Raw genomic sequence first — 24,870 nt, 5'->3', positions numbered from 1 at the left:
AAGCAACTGATATATTAATTAGGGCAAGCGAGCACCCTTGTGACCTGTTAAAGGAGAGCGACATTAGCCAGGATTACTAAGAGTGAACAGGTTGACCCCTGTCTTTTTTAGGGCTCTGATGCACTGTCATCAGCTTGGAGAAAACCCAGGGAGAAGAAACAATGGCCAGTGTCTGTCTGACCCAACATCAAGGTGAGAGGAAGAAAGCAGACGTTTTCCATTTGGGCCTTGCGTACACTAGGCTCGAAAATGGAACGATTGGGTCTAAAAACTGAACAATGGATCTTAACTTATCATGCATTTCTCTATACATTTCTACATTTGACGTTTAGAAGCATTTATATGAGATGAGCTTACCACATCAACAAAAAAATTGCATTTGCAGTCTGTTTAGTGTTGGTTATGTTGATTTAGGCATCATGCACACTGGGCGTTTGCCCAGTTCTTCTAAACACCAGGAGTAAAACAGCATCAAAAAACACGCCTAAAGCCGTGTATTTGAAAACGTGTTTAGGCTCGTTAAAGCAGTTGGGCGTTTATTTATTTTATTAGGCAGAATATTAATTTATTTTGTCCACTGAAATGAACACTCAAGCGCTTGACGCGCGTAGCACTTTAAGCGGACCTTCTCCCTCCCGTGGATGATCCCGCCTCTTCACCCCTCCTCCCTTCATTTGCAGGAATAGGGCATCATTTTATCTTTTTCCTTTTGTTGACGTCTTTTTTTTAAAAATGTAAAGTCCAGTCAGCCCCGCCTCCCCATGTATGTCACTCGCCTTAGGCGAATGAGGCGCACACTGCCGACTGTGCCTCCCAGGATATGTACGTCTCAGATCCCAGGAGCCATTGACTTTCATTCCAGAACAGGAGGGGCTGGGCCTATCAGCGCGTCATCAAGAGACCCTCCCCGCTGAACCCGGAAGACCTATCGGGCCTCTCAATGACGTCTGAGAAAACATGGTGGCGTGGGACATAGCTGTGGCAGGGCATTGGATGATCTCAGCAGGTTCAACGCTGGATCCACTGGATGGGTGAGTATCTGAAATGTCCAGATACCACCATCAGGTAAGTGGGGCAAAAAAAAAAATTCAAATTGGGGGTTGGCCGGGGGCCTCTAAGTGCGTTTATACGCATAAGGTGTTTTTTCTGCCAAAAGGCTGCTGCTCCTGAACACACTGGCAATGTTTTTTTCTTTTCTGCCTTTAAACGCCTGGACACATACGCTAACACTGAGGGGCGTTTAAAGGCAGAAAAAAAAAATAACGCAAAACGCCTCTAAAAGCGGCATTTAAAACATCTTGTGTGCATGGGGACAAGTGTTGGCTTATTGATTTAAGCATACATAGCTTTAAGCATCAGAACTGATCTTCTGATTTTCTAAGAAAACACACTGCTGGACGACATGCTTCCAAACAACAACTTGATGCTGTATAAATGAGGCCTAATGTTCCTCAATTTACATCTGCATTTTAGAATACCTGCTGTCGGCAGCTTGCCATTTTATGAAGTTAGGGCAGATCACCCAGTTAAGAAATGTGCAGCTTAGCTGTCAGAGCAGAATTTTAAGGGCACCCAGAAAAGCCTGTCAGTAGCCAAGTCTAAAAAATATAAATAAGCAGCTATAGGTTTTCCAGGGCAGGAGAGGCACACCCTATTTACCCGTCACCCAGATACTCATGATAGATGCGCATTTTCCAATAAAGTGGAACTATAGGTAAAATCACATATACTCTGCAGTCTGTCATTAGAAATAATACAGCAGTTTTTGTTTTTCCGAGTAACAGTTTTATTACCTGTGGATCCTAACAGTAGATCTATTATTTTTCCCACTGGTTGTTTTTCAGGAAATCTTTGTAGCATTGGCCAGGCAGGAAAGTCCTAAGCCTCGTACACACGATGAGAATATTGAAAGAATGATTGTCCGTTTTTTTTGCATGCTAGTCTCCATATCGTAAATGAAGAGTTTACTAAAGTTACAAAAACTCTCGTACGACAAAATACAACTTCAGAAGTGATGTAATGTGTTGCATTGTATTCTTTCGTTTCTGAGCATGCGTGGTCTTGGTTTTCCGATTTTCTCAGGCGAATGCTGTACTGATTAAATGAAAATCGTATGTTTTGGTATCATACGAGAAAAATGTTCAGGTTTGTCTCTTCTATAATTTTGCATGAACGGTCATGATCGGCTCTCAAATGCTGTGTACTAATAATCAGATTATCTTACGATCGCTCTGAGCCCTGGTTCGCATTGATGCAATTTGGCATGCGATTTGACATGTCAAATCGCATGCCAAATCAGTGGCTATTGCCCGCAATGGAACCGTCTGAATTGGTGCGAAGCCGACTTTGCACCGCGGCACCAATTCCCAAAAGTAGTTTCTTTACTACTTTTTGCAATTTCAATAGACATCTCTGCAGGAAACAGCACAAATGTCTCTGAAATCGTCAGACTGACATGTGGGTATGAAATCGTGCGAGTTCACCTGAACTCGCACGATTTCAATCCCGCAGCAGTGTGAACCTGGGCTGAAAGCTGCATTTTGCATCCGATATTCTCATCGTGTGTACTAGGCATTAGCTGGGTATGCAGTTTTAAATGGACTTTGAAGGGCAAGTTCAACTTTACAGAAAAATCTGTAAGGTGAGCTTACACAGGCTAAGCACATTATGTGACACATACCTGCAAACAAAGCCTGCACCGTCCACAAGGCAGGCCGCATCCAGGCTTCGCCCATCTTCCTTCCGGGGCCGCGGACTCCGGCTGTGTGACTGGCCTGCCTGATGTCACTCCCGCGCATGTGCACGGGAGCCGGCGGTCACGGCACACGCCCCTGAAGAAACGGCACTGGCGGCAATTCCTTCAGAGTGCATGCGCCGATGACATCATCAGCACAGTATAATGGTAAATATCTCCTAAACGGCGCACGTTTAGGAGATATTTACAGTACCTATAGGTAAGCCTTATTCTAGGCTTACCTATAGGTACAAATGTTACAGGGAGGTTTGCAACCACTTTAAAAAAGAAAAGTATGGGTTTGGGGGTTTTTCCTCCATCATACTTACCTAGGTGGATGCGATGCTGCATCTGTGCCCCAGCGCCCCTACACTGATAACCGAGCGATTCGAACACCGCCGATGGCTCGGTTCTCACAGCTCCCAAGCAGAGAGCTGCTGCCTGTCAATTAGCATCTCTCCTCTCTGCTCCTCCACGCTCACTGGAGCGCTGAGCTGTAGAGGGGCGGCTTGCTGAGAGGCTGAGACGGGTATCAGTCCAGGCACCTGGCGGATCCAGACTTCAATTGTCGGGGTTACGCAGTGCCTGGACTGATTTCTGTGACGATTTCTGTGACGTCAGCTTATTTTAAGAGATCAAGCAACTTTTTTTTCCTTTTGAAAAATATAACCCCCACTCCCCCCCCCCAGGGTTATAGGATTCGTCCCAACTGCTGTAACTGTCACTTTTGCTGGACAGCTTGGTCTGCATGTAAATTTGTAGAAAATTTTAAGCAAAGACTTGTGAAGAATAAAAAAAAAGAAATAACTCACACAAGGAATACTACATTTTTAGGTACTAACCTCGCAATACAATATTTTTATCTATATTGTTCCCTAAAATAGATTTGAGACATAAATGGGTCAGCGTTCAAGGAAATTGGGATCTGGGTCAAAAGATGTACAAGATCATTAACAAGCAAACCTGCTGAACATTTTACAGTATAGACAGCACAGCAGCATTTTGGAAAGTGAGGGTCCATGAATATAGGATTGTTCCGCTCAGCAGGGGATCCGTGAACAATTACCTTGCTGAATCAGAGAGAATGGGACTAATGTCAGTTTTGTGACTTACATGCCCGTTCAGTTGCCGTCTGTATTTTAACAGACTGCGGTGGACCCAGAATGGCTCTATGGGCAGTCGGATACAAATAGATCCATCAGGTTTAGGTCTTGAAAAATGGAAAAAACTTCATAGTCCTTTTGTGTTTTTTTTTCTTTCAGACCTGGACAGTGAGGTAGGCAGATGTAAACAGACACAAGTCCGTTTACATCCGCCTGCTCATAGAGTTGCATTGGGCGTCCAATCACAGATTCATAGTAGGCAAGGTTGAATAAAGACATTAGTCCATCCAGTTCAACCTGTGAAGGTGTATGTGTGTCAATCAGATCCACCTGAAGAACTGACAGGGGGACCTGATCAGAACAGGGCCTAGACCTCTAGAATGTTAGCTGAGTAACACATGGCTGTTACAAAATGGCAGATTTAACCTGCCATTCCCATTTACATGCTAGTTAAAACGTTTAGGAAAAAATGTTATGTCGATGATATGAAACTAAACCTTCAGCACTGTACATGGACTGCTCCCAAAAAAAGACACAAGTCTTCTCTTCTAAAGCTCAAATTCTGACTGCCAAGTTATGTAGAAATCTGCAGATTTTGTTCTAGTGCATTAGGAAGGAAAAGGTAAAGCTGCTTCTTGACCTGTGGCCATTTTGTAACAGATGCCAGAACCAGCTAATGGAAATAAAACCTTCACGTCTTTTTAAACTGGGAACACACATGTATGCTCCTACTCATTGTCAGCAGGGGTGATCACCTCTAATCTCTATATTCCATTTTTATTCCAAATAACCGACAAGAAAATCGCAGCAGTCATTGGAAGGCGGCAGCACGTAATAAACACCTTTCATTACAGCTATTAGGAGGTTAGAAAGAGATTGTGTTCTTATGGAAAAAAAAAGAACATTCACAAAACAGTTCAGGTGTGCTCTGATTAAAAAGGCGAGGAAAGAAATATAGCTATTTCTGACTTGTTTTTAAAGGTGCAGGCCCAAGGGCTGTCATCAGTACCCTGGCATCTTTACCTAGTGAGTCACTGACCTGGAACAAGTATGCAGGCTGTGAGTCCAGGCTTCTGCAATCTTGGTTCCAGGTCAGTGACTCACTAGGTAATGAAGCCAGAACGGAGCACGGTCATTGGCAACTATGGCTACAGTACATATTTTGCATAATTACCACAAACTGTATAAATAGACGAGTTTAAAAAAAAAAAAATACAGATTGAAATAACAGTGTACACCACGATGACATTCATGCAAAATACTTCAATTTTTTTTCATTTTTTTTTTAATGTAGTAGAGTTGGAGAGGGGAAAACATATAAAGAGGTGCAGAAACTGATAGGATGCTGAGCTAAAAAAAAAATCTCAAATGCTTTAAAAATTGCAACCAAAACCAGAAAGACATGGAAGAAAATGGAAAACTACCATTCGCATGGTTCGAAGAATAGCCAAAATGGCAAAGACTCAGCCAAGCCAATCAGCTCCAGGGTGATCAAAGGTGGTCTAAAGTTACCTTTGAGTACTGTACCAATTAGAAGACGCCTATGTGAAGCCAAGCTCTCGGAAGAAGCCCCCACAAAGTCCCATTGTTGAAAAAACGACGTGTGCTGAAGAGGTTACAATTTGCCAAAGAACACATTGACTGGTCTAAAAAGAAATGGCGCAACATTTTGTGGACTGATGAAAGCAAGATTGTTGTTTTTGGGTCTAGGGGCCACAGACAGTTTGTCAGACGACCCCCAAACACTGAATTCAAGCCACAGTACACTGTCAAGACTGTGAAGGGTGGTGGTACAAGCATCATGATATGGGGATGGTTCTCATACTATGGTGCCGGGCCTATTTATCGCATACCAGGGATCATGGAACAGTTTGAATAGATCAAAATACTTGAAGAGGTCATGTTGCCTTATGCCAAAGAGGAAATTCCCTTGAAATGGGTGTTTCAACAAGACAACGACCCCAAACACACCAGTAAGCAAGCAGCATCTTGGTTCTAGACCAAAAAGATTACCGTTATGGGGTGGTCAGCCCAATCCCCAGACCTTAATCCAATAGAAAACTTGTGGGGTGACATCAAAAATGCTGTTTCTGAGATAAGACCAAGAAATGCAGAGAAATTGTGGAATGTAGTGCAATCATCCTAGGCTGGAATACTTGTTCACAGGTGCCAGAAGTTGGTGGACTCCATGCAACACAGATGTGAAGCAGTTCTCAGAAAGTGGTTATACAACGAGATATTAGTTCAATGATTCACAGGAAAGCTAAATCTTTATACAGTAAATGTTTGAGTTTGTAAAGAAAAATGCAGACACTGCTATTTTTTGGAAAAGCCTAATGTTCCTTTTTCTTCACTTTCTGTAGTAATAACAAATTTGAAATACAAAACAACATTTTCTTTGTGTTTTGATTTGGAATAGACTGCAGTGTTCCCAAAGCATTTGTGTGTATGGAAATAAAAGCTATTATAAGGGTCCTTTCACACTGGGGCGGTTTGCAAGCTCTATTACGCTAATAATAGTGCCTGCAAACCGACCCGAAAGTGCCGCTGCTTTCATTCCAGTGTGAAAGCCCCGAGGGCTTTCACACTGGATCGATGCGCTGGCAGGACGGTAAAAAAAGTCCAGCTAGCAGCATCTTCGGAGCGGTGAAGGAGCGGAGTGTATACCACTCCTGCCCATTGAAATCAATGGGACGGCGCGGCTATACCGCTGGCAAAGCGTCGCGGCAGAGGCGCTTTGCGGTGGTTTTTAACCATTTCTCGGCCGCTAGCGGGGGGTAAAACCGCCCAGCTAGCGGCCGCATACCGACGGTAAAGCGCCGCTTACAATAGCGGCGCTTTACCGCCGACGCCCGCCCCAGTGTGAAAGGGCCCTTAGGATTTGGAGCTTTACTTTTTTAAATACACTGCTTATATTTTTAACACAAAACTGTGTGTGGTTTTAACTTCCTGGTTTCTTGAGGCACAGGTGATGCAGCCCTGACCTCACAGAAGCATTCTGGAAAGGCTACATCACCTGTGCCTTCCAGGAAAATCTCATCTGTAAAACAAGAGCTCAGGGGAAAAAAAGATCTTTTCTCCCATCCGATCGTATGACCTGTCACATTTTCAAAGAGAAAGATTTAGTTAATTCATTCACAGATATTTTTATGCCTCCTCTACCATATTTGAGCAGACGTCATCAGTAGGTAGTCACAGGTAACAAGGAGGAAGAAGTGGCCCACCAATGACGTTTTGTTTTTTTTTAAAGATGGAAGCGCAGCAAAGATTTTTACAAGCAAAACCACAACTTCAAGCAACTGATGCCCCAAGTAGGACCTGAACAAAGTCATTTAGGGGCAGAAGTGGTTACTGCTATGTAACGTAGCATGCTTTATTTGCACTAAAATATTAGATGTTTTTGGGCTATGCATGCAAAATATAGTCAGGTATGAGGCAATATTACTGGTGATCCTGTTCAAAGCTGTCATTTGCATTTGGTGAATCCGTCCCTGGAATGCATTCAGCATATGCAACAGGAGGAGAGGAGTGGCAAGCGCATAGTTATGTGGCTCAGCCTCCAAGAGGAGCCCAGAGTGGTTTTCTGTTGGTGGGACAATGTGTCTGTTTAAACTACTGCCAGTCCTTTAGTAAGTATATTATCATGCGTAGAACATTCCTCCACTCAGATCCCTAATGCTGCAAGGACCAACCTGTCAGACAAGTGATAGATATCGGTTTCATCCCTACGACACATAATGAGCACAGAAACCCAATAAGGAGAACAGAAAACCCATTGTTTTCAAAAGCACCCGTTCCCATCAATGAGTTGCACAGAAGCACATTGGGAAAAGCCCAGTGTGCTGACCTGTCATCTGCCATTCAAGCCAATTAAAAAGTTGCTCTACAATAATGGAACTCAAAGCATTGCACTGCACATCAACACAAAGCATGTTCATGCATGGGATCTGGTGTGAATGCGCCACAAGACTGGTCCTTGAAACATAAGACAGACCAGTGAACCAGCAAACCCTTGTCTAAATCTCAAATACATTAATCATTTCTATTATTAACATATGACACTACCAGTATGATAGACAGCCACAGCCAGTAAATTTTATTTAGAAGCCTAGGTGTGGTTCGGCATCAGTTAAAGGCTTAGGAGGGAGCAACAGTTATTCACAGAATTTTATAGGGGGAAAAAAAGACACATATACCATCTACCACCTGTGAAGCTTATATATAAAAAATATTATATTATAATATATATATACACACACACACACATATATATATATATATACACACACACACACATATATATATATATATATATATATATATATACACACACACACACACACACACACACACACACACATATATATATATATATATATATATATATATATATATATATATATATATATATATACACACACACACACATATATATATATATATATATATATATATATATATATATATATATATATATATATATATATATATATATATATTTTTTTTTTTTTTTTAAATACAAGTACTAGTGTAAGAAAATGGAAGGTGGACAAATCACTTGGGTCAATTTCCGAGTTAACGTAAAATGTGAGCCAAAAAACTTTTTTTCTATTATTGGAAAAAGTGGAAAAGGGGTTAAAAGTCAATAAACCTGGTGAGAGTAGCAAACTGTGCAGCCTAAGAAGTGTGGGACTCCCTACCCACAATTGAGTTCAGGTTGCCAGGCTGGGCAATGAGATGAGGGGTATAAATGATAAAGCCTAGTACATACACACACCGCTAACACAGCTATTTTTTAATTTTTTTTTTCGTTCAACCCAGTGGGCTAAACGAAAAAAAAACCTGACAGCTCAGGTCGGAGCCGATGTACTAACAACCCGATGTTAGTACATCGATCTCCTCTGCTGTGCTATTGTCTTCTGACAGGGGGACGGTCCCTACGCCAGAACATTTCGGTCATAAGATCCTATTCGGTCATGTCCTTTCGACAGAAGCCAGCTGAATGACCATCTTCTGTCGGACTGGCTGCAATATGCACAGGCCAAATGTCGGACAGTTCCTAGTAAACCGACGGAGGCCGTCCAACAATCAGCTTGTGTGTACGGGGCTTAAATGAAATGTCATCAACAAACAGAATGAGCTGTAATGTTGTCTGGCAACAGTGGGGCTTGTGAAATCAGGACAGTCTCTAATGAGCGGGCCAGTGGTTCTTTCACTAGTGTGAATGGGGGAGGAGATAGTGGGTGGCCTTGTCTAGTTCTCCTGAGTATTTCGAACAAAGGACGCGAGCAGAAAAGGAGGAGAAGAGAGAAGCAATTCAGCTACAAAATTTCGGTCCAAATCCCCATTTCTGCAGGATAAAGAATAGATGAGGCCAAGATAGTGAATGAAAAGTTTTTCTTCTTCTATAACAAGGGGAATGAATACAAGAGAGATGCTTTCTCGCTGCTTTGATGAAGATGGCGATTCTGCGGCTGTGGTCTTCAGTCTGCCTGGCAGATATAAAGACAACTTGATCTATGTGGAACAACTTTCCAATATCCAAGTTTATTCTGGAGGTGAGAATTCACTATCAGCTTAAAGTGGAGTTCCACCTACTTTTACAAGGTGGTCTTAAACTAAAGACCACCCCTCCATCCCTCCTTTTTGAATATCAATTTTTTTTTTTCCCTTACCTACCTTTTTAGAAAGAATACATTTACTTCCGTCCTAGCAGCGCAGTACGTCACGTCCTCTTCTGCGGGGAGCCCTCCTCCTGCTCCCCCGCTGCCTTCTGGGACCTGTGTGTGTCCCAGAATACGAGCTGGCCATTCACAAAGCTCTGCACGACTCACGCATGCACAGTAGGAATCCAGCTGTGAAGGCTTAAGGCTCCACTGCCAGTTTCCCTTAGTTGGAATGGTGGCACCTGCACCCGAGCCGGTGGACGAATCGGCCTCCCTGGACAGGTAAGTGTCCTTATTAATAGTCAGCAGCTACAGTACTTGTAGCTGTTGACTTTTTAAAAAAAAAATTTTTGAGGCTGGATCTCCGCTTTAAAAGGTCATTATTACACATTTATACTGGCCTATAATTGGGCCAGTTAGTGTTGCCAATGTTAGGTTTCCGGATCATGCATACAGCCCCCATTGGAGTGGAGACACCTTAGTTTGTAACTGGCCATATTACCTCATGAAAATAAAGGAAAAAAAAAAACCTAAGAAAAAAAAAAAAAAAAAGAACACTAATGCACCACATTTAAAGGGGTTATAAACTCTTGAGGTTTTCTACCTTAATGCAGGCGAGTCCTGCTGTCTGGGTCAATGGATGCAGCAGCAGGACTTGGGAGCATGTCCGCATGAGTGCCCCCATGGAAAGCAGCGGGGGGGGGGGGGGGGGGTGCACTTGAGAAGAGGAGGAGCCAGGAGCGCCCCAGAAGAGGAAGATCAGGGCCACGCTGTGCAAAACCCTTGCACAGAGGAGGTAAGCATAACAGGTTAATTAAAATAATAATAATAAAAAAACAAAACAAAAACTTTACAATATTAATTTTTGTTTAAATAGCTTTAAAGATATGCTTTATCATCATACAAATGAAGAGAGGATCTGGATGTTTCCCTGTACCAATCTCCATTTACTTGCTGCATGTATAAAATAATATGTTGAATACTCCACAGATCTGGTGGTGTTTTCTTTTCTTTTAAGCACCTATAACTGGCTGACATTTTCTCTTTCTCTCTTCCCATCTTGCCTATGAGCAGTGAACAGGGGCCCGCAGGTTTATGTGAAATGTTAATATTTACTGGGCCTTGCTGTAGATTCCATTCCCCGATGTGATCCAATTATCTAGTCCTTGCTCAGCTAGACACTATGCCTAGGTTACTAATGTAAATCTTAAATCCATTACTGCTGCTGCATAAAAAACCCCTTCATGCTAACATTGTCAAACAATATTCAAAAAAATATGTAGGTGTTATATTTAAAAAAAAAAAAAAAAATGTACAGAAAACAGATACAGTATATACAGTAGGCTACCAATGCTAACCTCATCAAACTTTGGGTCATTCACCTGGAAGACAAATTGAATTGGATTGCAGAGAAATCTCCCAATCTGCATACTAGTTCTGGGTCAAAGACCCAACATGGGATTCAATGCATCAGCATGACAGCCTGGCCACTAGCATTTTCAAAAGAAGAGGTCAGTAATAGCAGCAGGTTTTCTTTTTGTAGAACTACAGGCAAAACTTTTTTTTTTACATTTTGGATAGAGTAAGGCTACTTTCACACTGGGGCGTTGGGGGCGGTGGCGCTTTACCGTCGTTTTTGCCCGCTAGCGGGGCGCTCTTAACCCCTGCTAGCGGCCGAAAAAGGGTTAAAAGCGCCCGCAAAGCACCGCTGCAGCAGCGCATTGCCGGCGGTGCTGCCCTGCCCATTGATTTGCATGAACAGGGGCACTTTAGGAGCGGTGTATACATCGCTCCTATAGCGCTGCAAAGATGCTGCAGTGCTTGCAGAACTTTTTTACTGTTCTGCCAGCACGCCGCTCCAGTGTGAAAGCCCTCGAGCTTTCACGGCGCTTTGCAGGCGCTATTTTTAGCGTTATAGCGCCTCAGTGTGAAAGTAGCCTAAGGGAGGGTTATAACTGTCAGATTTTTTTTTTACCATCTTGTGTCCCTTAGCAGAGATTTCCTTTTACTTCCTGTCCCATAGCCAAACAGGAAGTGAGAAGAAATCGCTGCAAATTAAGGGAATCCTTTAGGCCCCCCGGGTCACAGAACTAGTGTCCCCATTGGAAGATTTTGCCTCCATTATTTTTCTGGGGATTCTTTAGGTTTTCTTTTACTTTCACTAATAATGGTAAACAGGACAAATAAAGAGGGTCAATCTATCCAACAGGGGCATAGAGAGCAATACAAACTGACAGGGGTTCTAACCCACCCCCCCTTCCACTCCATACAAAACTATGCCTTTAGTTATAATTTAAATAAGAGAGGCTGAGAGCGTGAAGGACCTGGCAATGCTGTCTGGCAGAGTGACTGAATAACAAGACTTTTTTTTTTATTATTATTTTATTTAAAGAGTAAATATATCTCATTACATAGCAATTTCTGCTTCCTGCCTTACAGTGCTACACAAGGGTTTTACTTCACTGATCACAATTAAAAATGTAAATCTACGGGTCAACCGACTCATGGAAAATCCTGCACTCTGTGTGGCCGATAACTTGTATTAGCAGTTAAAGTGATACTAAACACACACTGTTTCATTTACATTGTCCCTTCTATTTCTGTATATGGATGATGGCATTGGAATTATTTTAAAGTATAACTAAAAGACAAGACTTTTTTTTTTTTAAATTTTGGATGGAGTGCAGAGGGATTAGAACCCCGTCAGTTTTTTTTTTTTTGCCCCCCCCGTTAAGGAGATTCACCCTCTCAATTTGTCCTGTTTACCATTATCATTGAAAAGGAAAGTAAAAGAAAACCACAAATTTTGGGTTGTCCCTAGAAAAGTAAGCGGGGAAATCTTCCATTGAGGACACTAGTTTCTGGTGACCTGGGGTCCCCAAGGAATTCCCTTCATTTTCAGGGACTTCCTGTTTGGCTATGGGACAGGAAGTGAGGGGCAAATCTTTGAAATGGGACACAGGTGGCAAAAAAAAAAAAAGTGACAGAAGGTATAACCCTTGCTTACTCTTTCCAAACTGAAAAAAAAAAAAAAAAAAAACCCACAGTTTTGCATATAGTTCTACTTTAACCACTTGCCGACCGACCGGGCCATAGCCGAAAGCACGGTCGGCTTATTCTGGGAGGACGTCCATGGACGTTCTCCCAGAATGTTGCTATCGCGCGCCCCCTGGGTCGCGCTCCCGCAAACATCCGTGACCGCCGGGTCCAGAAGACCCGGCGCATCACGGATCACCGTAAATGGCCAAATGACGGAGTGATCACTTGTAAACAAACCGGCGTCGTGTCATGATGCCGGTTCCTCCCTCCCCTCTCTGTACTGATCTGTACAGTGCGAGGGGAGAGGGGGAGAGATCTTTTTAGCAGCGCTGTGGGCTGGATCTGTAGTGCCCACAGCGCTGCTCTGTGCCCATACTGTGCAATACTCTGCAATAATGTGCCATACTCTGCCAATACCCGTCAATAAATTTTAACAGAAACAAAGATTTTTTTTTTTTTTTACCGAATTTTCAGTCTTTTTTGATTTATAGCGCAAAAAATAAAAAACCCAGCGGTGAGTAAATACCACCAAAAGAAAGCTCTATTCGTATGAAAAAAAGGACAAAAATTTCATATGGGTACAGTGTTGTATGACAGTAATTGTCATTCAAAGTGTGAGAGCACCGAAAGCTGAAAATTGGTCTGGTTAAGAAGGGGTTTAAGTGCCCAGTGGTCAAGTGGTTAAGACTCTGACCCAGAACACGCATACATATCACAAAGGATAGCCAGCTAGTAAGCTAGTATTTTCAGAGGAGAAGGTCAACAAGGGCGGCAAGTTCCTTCAAATAGGAGTGCAAACAGCAATAACGGCACTTAAAGAGTATTAAGCCATAGCCAAAAACAGCTGTCAGATCACAGCACTTCCAGTGAGAGGACATTTGATGGATTGCCATTTTAACTGCATTTTGTAAATAAGATCCCTGTACCTATTTGACAACCGAGCAAATAGCAAGGAGTCTATGAACACTCCAGGAAAAAGCATTTAAACGTACTAGCAGATTTAGATACACTAATTGAAACCAAACTTCAATCTCACACTTTAAAAATCTACAGCAAACTGTTTTTTTTTTTTCCTTCTGGGACAAACGTTTTACATAAATAAATTAAAGCTGATCATTTTAATCATTCATCCATGTAAACTTATACATTCTGCTGGAGAGCTTGTGCTTAAAAAAAAAAAAAAAAAAAACAGACTTGCTGACTGGATCACCAGATGAAAAAAGAAAGCAAGCCTAAAAAAGAAAACAGATTGCGAGTATAATTAGTTCCAGAGACATGCTTGTAATCCAAAACACTCATATATCAAAGCGAATTTCCCCATAAGAAATAATGGAAATTCAAATGATTCGTCGACAACCATTTATTCAGAAGTCCTTCAGTTTATAGTCTATATAAAGAGATCATAGCAATGTGACCAGGTTACATAACCATAAAATGTCCATCCACAAATGGGAGCCTCCACAAGGGGATTAGAAGCAAAATCCAGCAGGAGCTACAGAGTGTAAAAGAGAAGAGAGGCACCTCTAAGTGCAGCAATATGGGTACATTTAATGAAGGTACAACATTTAGCAACTTACATGGTTATTGATTAAAATAGGTACATGGCACAGGCATCAGGGGTAAAGCTGTCTACATAGACCATCCCCTGCACCGCCGGCTCTCACCGCTGTCAGTCTGCAGTCGTGAACAGAAAAGACTACCCTGCAGTAGAGAGATCTGAAAGCGAGGGTCGAAATGTTCGTGGAGCGCAGTGTAGAAGGGACAACGTTGATGGCGGTGAGGAGGATGGTCTGTGTGGACATTAGGGCTGCAACTAACGATTATTTTCATAATCGATTAGTTGGCCGATTATTGTTTCGATTAATCGATTAATCGGTTAATAACATCAAAGGAAAGTGTGGTGTATAATTTAGTTAATATGTAAAGTTTTTTTTTTTAAAAAGGCAATTTATTCTTAAATATCTCTATGCAGTGGTAAATATAAATAACCAACTATATGGTTAGGGAGCAAAATCTCTAATCCACTCTGAGAATAACAGACAGAAGAGATCTACTGTATATACTATTAAAGAGTAAATCTGGTAAATATCAGACTCAGAGATCAAATTTTTGTATTAAAAAAAACAATGTCTTCCTTCAAAAAAAAAATGTAACTTTAAGAACTTCGTTTTCGATTTTCTAATTGTTAGTGAGGTCAAATTGACGTTCATTTTCAACCACAGTGACGGGAAAATTTGGAAATAATAGAAAACTTCTTGGTCAAAGGAATTTTCAGACAGTGTATGTGGTTTTCCTTCAGAAATTACATTCATTTTAAACAGGAATGTTAAAAGCATGTGAAAATTTCAAACATTCTTTCATTCAGCAAATGTATAAAGATTTTTTGTATGAATATTCTCGTCTGAAAATTGATCTGTGTGGCCAGCATAAGGCTCGGTACACACCTATGCAGTTTGCTTGTGATCTGTTTCTGCTGTGCTTTTTGATTTTTGCACACGTGATTTTGCTGCAATTTCCGTTTTTGCATTTTGTTGGCCAATTTGTTGTTGGGCAGATTAAAAAACACAAATTGCTGCAAAAACGCATTACATGCTTTTCTGTAGCTTCTCTATTGAAGTATATTGAACCACAAAAACACAGTTTTGCGTTAAAAAAAATTCACTGACCCTTTCCAAACACGCAGTGGCTGAAAAAAGCATAGATGTGAACGTGTCCCATAGGAAACCATGTAAATGGAACTGTAGTGCGTTTCTGCAAAAAGCACCAAAAAACACATAGATGTGAACCCGGTCTAAGACGTTTAGTAAAATAATGGGGTTAAAAAAAATAAAATTAGCCCTTTATAGTACAAAAAGAGCAGATAATCACTACTGTAGGGTTCATTTTTTTACTGTAGAACTGTGAAAGTAATATTTACAGTAGCGATTATTTGCTCTTTTTGTACTATAAAGGGCTCATTTTAGTTTTTTTTAACCCCATTATGTTACTGGCCGATTAATCGATTATGAAAATAGTAATCGATTATTTTCATAATCGATTTGTTGCTGATTAATCGATTAGTTGTTTCAGCCTTAGTGGACATCTTTACCCGAGATGCCTGCATACTTAGATGCGCCTGTTTTAATCATCAACCATGTGAGTTTCTAAATGTTGTACCTTCATTAAGTGTAACCATAGTACTACACTTAGAGGCGCCTCTCTTCTCTTTTATACTCAGTTGCGACATGACACTATTTGTATATCAAGACATCACTTGTATACCAAGTCAAAATGTATTTAAAAATTTTGCTTGTCTTGCAAAACGCTCGCAAACCAAGGTTTTACGGTACAGCAATCAGGGCCAGGACAAGGGGTGTCTGCCCTGAGCGTAGTATGTATTGTAGGACTGGGGGTGCTGCAAGTTCCTTTTACTATAGGGCTGACAGGAGTAGTGACAGCGGCATCACTACTTCTGTCAGCATCAAGGAGAGGAGGCGCTGGCTGTGCTCTCTCTCCCCCTCCTCCTCATAAGCTTGCACATAATGAAGGGGGGTGCAATTTGCCATTTTTGCCCTGGGCACTGGATGATCTTGTCCCAGCACTGACAGCAATCACATCTTAGAAATGGTAAGCTGCAATATAATAAATGTTTGCTTTTGGGTTTATTACCGATGTACTGAAACCCACTGCATTCAGCTTACATCTGCAGAACCAACATAGCATATCAGCTTGTTTTTCTATTGCCTGTTCATTATGATTGTCCTCAATGGGACCAATTGAGCTGACATTCCTCCATACAAAAAGCAGCAGATGCAACATCTATTCAGAAACCTAAGCAAGCTTTGTTACATTTCATAGAAAGATGCCTGTATTTGAGGCCAACGATATCACAAAGCATAACACACATAAGGGACACAAGCAATCATTTACATTGATTAGGCAGACTAGAAAACAGCTGAACAAGACAAACTCTGTCCACCATCAAATTAAGATAAACTGTTACTTGTTTCAGCACAACCAAATGTAAATTGAGATTGAGGATAATGTGGAGTGTGCGAAGTCTGAAAGACCACTGATTCATTATTTGTCAATGCAGCAGTAAGAATGATGCCAACCTGTGCGACCCATATAGAAAACCAGTAGCAAGACATTCAATTGTGTACTGTAAAATGGATAAGAAGTCATCTATTGACAAGAAATCAAGTGACTCAAATGTAAGAAGCATGTTTCAAAAAAAAATTTTTTTTGGTTATAAACAAACATTCTATAAATTATAATGACCCCTCATTCCTGACATTCATTAAATCTTAAAAAAAAGCAGTTTGTGATAGGGGGGGTTGCCAATATGCAAATATACTTATCCAGAATAAATCTGCCTGCTCTGCTTCAGGGCCCAGTCACACCACCACATTACACTGCCACATACGGTTCATGCCTTGGTACCATGCAGTGCCATACACTGGTAACAGACTACACTGTGCATTGCCGTGGCCTAGCCAAAATATAACCGTTCCAATTTCTGGTCCATTGTGGTGAATTAGGCATCCCATTGAGCCGCCATAATGCAACACTAGTGAATTAAAAGCACTTTAACAGACCTGACTGGTGTGAATTGGCCCTTAAAGTACAACCCCAATTCCACAATAGGATACACATACAAAGGCAATTCCTTGCACATAAAACATAAAAGGCACTTCCACAAAAAGCACATAAAAAAGGTATTTTACACAGTGTAAAATCTACATAAAAACGGAAAGCAATAATGTGGCAAATCTCAGAAAACCAATATTTTATTCGCAATAGAAAATATATTAAATATTAAACTAAGAAAATGTACCATTTTAAGAAAAAAAAAAAAAAAGCTAGCTGCAGTAGTTAAACCTCTTAAGTTTCATTCATCTCCGTGAGTACTGTAAGCGCAAGAATTCCTGTGCCGAGACTCAAGCCAGCCATAGACTATTCAAATCTCGGCAGGAAACAGCTGAGATATGAACCATGGCTGCATGTTCAATCGATCAACTGGAGTATAATCAGTCAGTTTTTGAAGGGATTTCCCCATCAGCACGTCAACCCGTGGTCGCAGGAAAGAAAATTGCTCTGTCTATGGCCGGCTATACAGTTGTGGCTCTCGTATAGTGCACTATAGTGCATACAGTGATGATAGTGTAGAGACACTCACACACCACCTCATTTATCTAAAAAACCTTGTAAGCTTTTTCACAAAATGTCTTGTATTCTGTAAAAAGCTTACAAGATATTATTAAATGAGCGAGGTGGAGTGCGAGGAACTCACCATAATTACTGTAGGCACTGTATGGACTATAAAGCCAGCCATAGACTGTTAGAAACTCGGCTGGTTCAGCAGGAAACTTGCGCCGTCTATTGCCGGCCTAAGCTAAGCCTAAATGTTACTTAAGGCTAGTAAACACAGGGTGGCATCGGCTGGTCCAGTACAAACTGGCTGACATTCAGCCCGTCTGTATGGCGGCCGGACTGGCTTCTGTCGAAGGCTCATAACCGAAAAAAAGTCTGCAGACCGGCTCCTGGTCAGCGTGTTCTGGCAGGGGTGTCCCCCTGTCAGAACACAATATTTTAGCAGAGGGATTGTCGTACTAGCTTCGACCAAAGCCATCATTTTTTTTTTTCCATTCAGCCCTGCTGGGTTAAACGAAAAAAATGTTTAAAAATAATACTAGTGTGTACTAGGCTTAAGGCAGACCGACCATAGACTCTGCGAATTTCTTACCTGCAACCTCAGGTTGCAGGAAAGATTTGCACGGTTCCCCCACAGCTCCGACCTGAGCGGTCAGTTACTAAAACTAGTAGTTGTGTACGAGGCTCTAAGCTGGTCATACATTATACAATTGTCTTGTTTAATTCCCAATATATTTACCTTTAAAAAGGGGTTGTAAATGCATTAAGGTGAAAAAACCTCCTGTGATGCAGCAGCCCCTCAGAGCCCCCCCCTTTTACTTACCTGAACCTGGTCTTTCCAGCAACAGGAACGAGCACAGCAACTCCAGCCGCTGTCTCAGGTCCTGACTGATTAGATTGATTGCAGTGCAGCCATTGGCCATTGCTGTCAATCAAATCCATTGACAAGGGAGGCGGGGGCGGGGCAGAGTCCTGCGGTCTGTGTCATTGGGCACAGCAGCAGGACACAGGAGCGCGCCCGCACAAATCCCCCAAGGGAGAGCGGCTCTCCGACGTGAAGAGGAGGAGCGAGGAGCACCGATGAGGGACCCCAGAAGAGGAGGATCAGGGCCACACTGTGCAAAACGAACTGCATAGATCAGGTAAGTATGACATGTTTGTTCTTTTGTTCTGTTTTTTTATAACAAACCTTTACATATTTCTTAACTAGTACAAAGGCCTGCCTGATTGCATCCAAATTGAAAGTGTTTAGGTTTGCCACATATTATATGGTTTTGGTAAATCTAAAGGAAAATTGTAAAAGAAAGTTGTACAAATGTATGGCCAGCCAATTCTAACACAAGAGCCATCCACAAATTGATATCACAGCATTAGAGCTGATTTATTAGTACATAACAAGCAAAGTTTTTTGCCCTGAATTTAAAAAATAGGTATGGTTTTATCCTTTGAAATCACGATTACATATAGGACCTCTGTGTATGAAATAATTTATTTTCATTTATAATAAAATGAAGTTATGCAATTAAAGTTATGAGAAAAAAAAAAAAAAAAAGATCACGGGGACTTCTTGCCCACACCCAGAGTTGCATGATGATGACGGATATACAAAGCATAGAAAAGAAGGCTCCTATGGGTTCATGGCAGCAGGTTCTGACTCACACGTACACAGATGGGGAGAAGGAAGACTAGTCACGCACAGGTTTTCCTTTGTTCCCCATGTATATGGCTCTTAGAGATAATGAAACTCCAGTAATTGGTTTATCCAATAAAGCAATGCACAGAACTAATTTCAGTAACCCGCAGCATTATCGAGGTTAAAGCAGTGAAAAAAAGAATATGGTTGCGTGCTACTGCTGTGCGATTTTTATTGCAAATTAACTTTAAATAATAAATAACTTCAACATGAAGTTGTAAACTGCTTGTGACATAATAGTACGCCATGAGATGGAAAGGGAGAAGGCCACTTCATGCTTACAATTGATTGATCTCCATCTCTCTGCTTACAGACTAGATGATAGCTTCACTTTAAATTTCTAAAGCAGATGTTCTTGGGACGCAGCGCCCACATAAACATTAATGCCAAGAGAATACAAACCTCCCTAGTTAAAAAGAATGGACTGTTTTACAAGTGATCATACACAACAAATTTGGAGTCTGGTGTCTTTCATTATTAGCCTTCTGAGGGCTGTTTTTGTGGGAAGGTTAAATTCTATTTCATGGCTTTATAGTACTTTATTGGTTAATTGCGTTACGCAGATTCCTTTTAAAGGGGTCAATAAAAGTCATGTTCAGACCTGAAATTAAATTCTAGAATATAGGAAGAGGGTAAGGGCCAGAAATGTCACACAAGCTGCAGTTTGACAACAAGGCCTTGTAAAACACTTGCCATAAATCCCCGAAGCCTTGTGTAAGCCAATGAAGCCATGAAATGCGTCTGATAGTCCTGCAAAGTTTACAAACAGCTGTTGTGCCAATCTCTCCTTCCATCCTCTAATGATTATGTGCACAAGCTACTCGTATCCAGAACACTATGGAACCTCCAACTGCTGCATCTCCTGCCACCCTGCAGGCAATGTCTTTTCAACTAAATGCCAACACTCAAGCAAAGTAGAAATGTGTCGGTGACTCACCAAGGCTCATTGACCTCTGGCTATCTAAATTACAATCTTAATCCCTCAAACCTAGGAAGCTGTGGAATAGAAAGATTTAATCTTTAATAGCATGTTCCACAATAGGCAAAGTGGGCTACTTCCTACGGCAGCCAAGAGCCAGAAAACCTTTGACGCTTGAGAATAATAAACCCATATAAGAGCAATACAGACACTTCAACCAGATAAATATCCATACTGAAAAAAAAAAAAAAAAATACATGACAGAGAATCGAATCTATGATTACCGCACTCATCTGTAACGGCTTTTTATTAATATGCTTCCAACACATTAAACCACTTCAAAACCAGGGATGCCTAATAACTATTGTTCAGATATAGTCATTCACATGAATATTCAAATTTGTTGCAGCACAGGCCACCTGAGCCAAGTGTAGGTTTAGTTGGCAGCCTGGTCTGGGGATTGTATGGCCAACTTTAGATTTCCATAGACATTAGATGAGGTTCATAGCAAAAACGATCTATGACACAATGGGGGAGAGTTGCTCAAACTGGAGTGCGCAAAATCTGGTGCAGCTCTGCATGGTAGCCAATCAGCTTCTAACGTCAGCTTGTTCAATTAACCACTTACCACAAACCGCCGTAGCTGTACATCAGTACTTTGACGTAGAATACCGGGGTTTTGGCGGCAGATAGCTGCCATAACCCCAGTATTTTCTGAAATGGCGTGCGGCAGTTTAGGATAAAAGAAGTGGTCCCCACGTTCCGGTCGTCTCTGCCGCTTACTAGACCTGCCGGTAGCAACAGAGACGATACGGTCCTTTCCACTCAGTGGCTGTGAAGTTTAGTGAGAAAATGATGGTCCCCACTCAACTCAATGACTTTGGATGATAGGTCACTTCCACCCAACAGCCTTAAAAAGGGGAATTTTTCAATAAGAATACTTTTTTTTTTTTTTTTTTTTAAATAATTTTTATTGCATTTAAGTGTAAATGTGAGATCTGAGGTCTTTTTGATCCCAGATCTCACATTAAAGAGGTCCTGTCATGCTTTTTTTTTCTATTACAAGGGATGTTTACAGTGTAAAAAATAAAAATAAAAAAAACAGTAAGAAAAAGTTCTTACTGTCGTGCAGTAGTGCTCACGCACAGAGGCGAACGCATACGCAAGTCGCGCTCGCATATGTAAATGGTGTTTAAACCACACATGTGAGGGATTGTCTTGATCGTTAGAGCGAGAGCAATAATTTTCGCAAAAGACCTCCTCTGTAACTCAAAACTGGTAACCTGTAGAAATTTTTAGTCGCCTATGGAGATTTTTAAGGGTCAAAGTTTGTCGTGATTCCACAAACGGGCGCAATTTTGAAGCATGACATGTTGGCTATCAATTTACTCAGCTTAACATCTTTCGCAATATAAAAAAAACTGGGCTAACTTTACCGTTTTCTTATTTAATTAAAGAAACAATTTTTTTCCAAAAAAATTGCATTTGTAAGACTGCTGCGCAAATACGGTGTGACAAAGTATTGCAACAACCGCCATTTTATTCTCTAGGGTGCCTGAAGAAAGAAAAGACATAATGTTTGGGGGTTCTAAGTAATTTTTCCTGCAAAAAAAAAAAAAATTAAAAAAAAAAAAAACAAAAAAAAAAACGATTTTACTGTTTGAAAGTTTGAAAAATAGGCCTGAACCTTAAGTGGTTAAACTTTGGCAATTAAACTTGGATATGCAGCGCTGCACCAGATTTTGCATGCTCCAGTTTTAGTAAATAATCCCCAATCCTTCTTCCAGCAAAAATCACCATGCAACATTCAGCACACCTTAGATCCGCACACCAGGTGCCCATACAGGATGGGTAGTATACGCTATCCACTGCCTGAAAACAGTAGGACAGGTTCTCTATAGCGGACAGCAGTCAAGCTTTGCTAGGTAACCAGGTAATTGGCTGATTTGAAAATTTTCAGTCAAAAAAATGTTTTTTTTTATTCGAGTGATAAGATTGTTAAGCTAGCCATAGATCAGGGGTCTCAAACTGGCAGCCCCCTAAATGTTGCAGAACTACAAGTCCCATGAGGCATTGCAAGGCTGACAGTTACAAGCATGACTCCCACAGGCATGATGGGACTTTTAGTTCTGCAACTGCTGGAGGGCCGCCAGTTTGAGACCCCTGTCATAGATGGATCAAAATTCAGTCAGTTCAGTAGAGGCCAGTCGAATTTTGATCCATCTATGGCTGTCCCTGATCGAATCCTGACGAATAGGAATGATGGAGAATTTTCATTTGACCAAGGGCTGTAGTGCTGATCAGTTTTTTTTTCCGCCAAAGAATACAATAGCACAGCGGAGAGGATTCCTCCATCCACGTCACTTGAGTGATCCGTTTTTTGCAACCAGCCCACTGGATTATTAAAAAAAAAAAAAAAAAAAAAAAAAAAAAACAAAAATGAAAAAACAAAAAAAACAAAAACACCCATCTATGGGCAGACTTACTTCAGAATAGGCACATAGAAGCATGTTCATGGACAGAGATGAGCTCAGGCATGTTCAGATCCTACTCTGCCAGAAAGCTGTCGATGCACACAGCCAATCGTAAGCAGCCAAGGTATTCCCCACCCAACAGCCACACACATACACCCCTTCTATACATGTGGCTGCAGGGGCGAGGAATACCACGGTCACTTATGATTGGCTGTGTGCAGCGACAGCTTTCTGGCAGGATAGCCCAGACAACTTCAGAGTAGAATCCAAAACACGTCTGAGCTGATCACTTACTCATGGATTGCTACCATGTCCACGACCGTAAAAGAGCTAACATTTTGCAAACCAAAACAATCTACTTTAAATATTACAAATGTTTCCTTCTTTAATTATTGATGAAATGTCTGCAAATCACTGAAAAAACACAAAAAACACAAGGTCCATCATCCTTAATGAAAAAAAAGAAAAAAAAAAAAAAAAAAACAGTCATCTTACCTTGTTTTTGAATAAATACTCTTAGGAGGGGGTTGGCACTTGACACAGCTTTTAAGAAATTATCATCATTGTTAATGGGTAGAAGATCACCATGAATATCTGCATATCCCAGCATGACATCCACATTGGAGATATTATGGACTTGAAGTATAAGGTTGTAGAATTCCTCGAAAGTTCCTGGTTTGTACCGATTAAGGCAAAACCGTCTGAACTCAGCTCCATACTGAAAAAAAAACACATTAGATAGTCATAAGATTATCTATTGAAGGATATCTAAACTTAAAAAAAAAAAAAAAGGACATTTTCAGCAAGTACCTTTCGCTCTTACCAGAAATGCAGTGTCCTTGTCACAGGGTAAAAGGCGAGGGGGGTGGGGGGAAATGTACAGATGGAAAAAGCACTAAGGGGGGGGGAGGGGGGCAGTAGGAAAGAAAGGGGAGAAAAGTCAATTATGCCCCTGTTCCATGCTCAGGCTAGTCTCCACAAGGCTCAGTGACAGCAAGCAGCCAGGATCTAAGCTGCACACTCCATTACAAATCTGCCGCTCACATAACCCCCTTTCACAGGAACAGCATTGCTATGCATTGAATTGAATACCAGGGGATGGAGTAGGGGGGCACAGGAGATAGGAAGAGAGGTGGAGCAGCCCTGTCCTCTTCAAGTAGAGCAGGGGTGTTAAATTAAAATTCACAAAGGTCCGGTCAGAAAAATGTTCTTACAACAGATGTCCAAAACGCATGTTTGTTTGACCTCCTCCTAATATCTTTACCATCTCCTGCACATCACAATCCCCCCTTTATATCAGAGCCCCTTTTCACAATAGTCTTCTGAACCCCTATACATATCAACACCCTTCTCCAATAGTAGTGTCCTCCTCTGCCCCCCCCTTCACAAACCCCCCCACAGTAGTGTTCTTCTCTGCCCCCCCCCTCATAATCCCCCTCTCGCAGTAGAGTCCTCCTCTGTCTTCCCCCACTGCCCACACAGTAGTGTCCTCCTCTGCCCCCCCCCCCACCCCTACAGTAGTGTGTTCCTCTACTCCCATCCCCCCCGCAGTAGTGTCCTCCTCTGCCCCCCTTCACATCACCACCTTACAGTAGTGTCCTCCTCTGCTCCCCCTCACAGTAGTCCTCCTCTGTCCCCCCCTTCACAAACCCTCCCACAGTAGTGTTCTTCTCTGCCCCCCTTCAAAATCCCCATCTCACAGTAGAGTCCTCCCCTGTCTCCCCCCGCCCCCACAGTAGTGTCCTCCTCTGCCCCTTAACTGCCCCACAGTAGTGTGTTCCTCTGCTCATATTTCCCCCCCCCCCCACAGTGGTGTCCTCCTCTGCCCCCCCCCCACATCACCCCCTTGCAGTAGTTACCTCCTCTGCCCCCCCCCCCCCCCCCCCTCCCCATTCACCCACCCAAGGTAGAGTCCATTTTAGCCATTTCACATCACCCAGTGGAGAGGGAGGGGAAAAGATTCAGATGGTACAGTGACTCAATCCAGACCGCCATTTAGTGATGCCTGATGTAGAGGCAGACAGAGACTTCTGCTGACTGCTTCCCGAAGAAAAGGAAGTACATATATCCTTGTTTTTTGTGTGTAAGCTACTAGTCCCATCAATGGAA

At 41.8% G+C, this 24,870-nt stretch overlaps 1 protein-coding gene across 1 annotated transcript in view; it reads right to left on the bottom strand.

Moving 5' to 3' along the window:
* Positions 1 to 24,870, bottom strand: part of PARD6G (par-6 family cell polarity regulator gamma) — a 187,473-nt gene that overhangs the window by 110,587 nt on the left and 52,016 nt on the right. The window contains exon 2 of the mRNA XM_073631179.1: positions 23,257 to 23,479. Coding sequence (XP_073487280.1) covers positions 23,257 to 23,479 — 223 coding nt within the window. The remainder of the gene's footprint in view (positions 1 to 23,256; positions 23,480 to 24,870) is intronic.

This window comes from Aquarana catesbeiana, linkage group LG05 (assembly GCF_042186555.1).
Source record: "Aquarana catesbeiana isolate 2022-GZ linkage group LG05, ASM4218655v1, whole genome shotgun sequence".
NCBI classification, from domain to species: domain Eukaryota; kingdom Metazoa; phylum Chordata; class Amphibia; order Anura; family Ranidae; genus Aquarana; species Aquarana catesbeiana.
The sequence above is the reverse complement of the archived record's forward strand: the minus strand, read 5'-3'. Positions and strand labels throughout refer to the sequence as shown.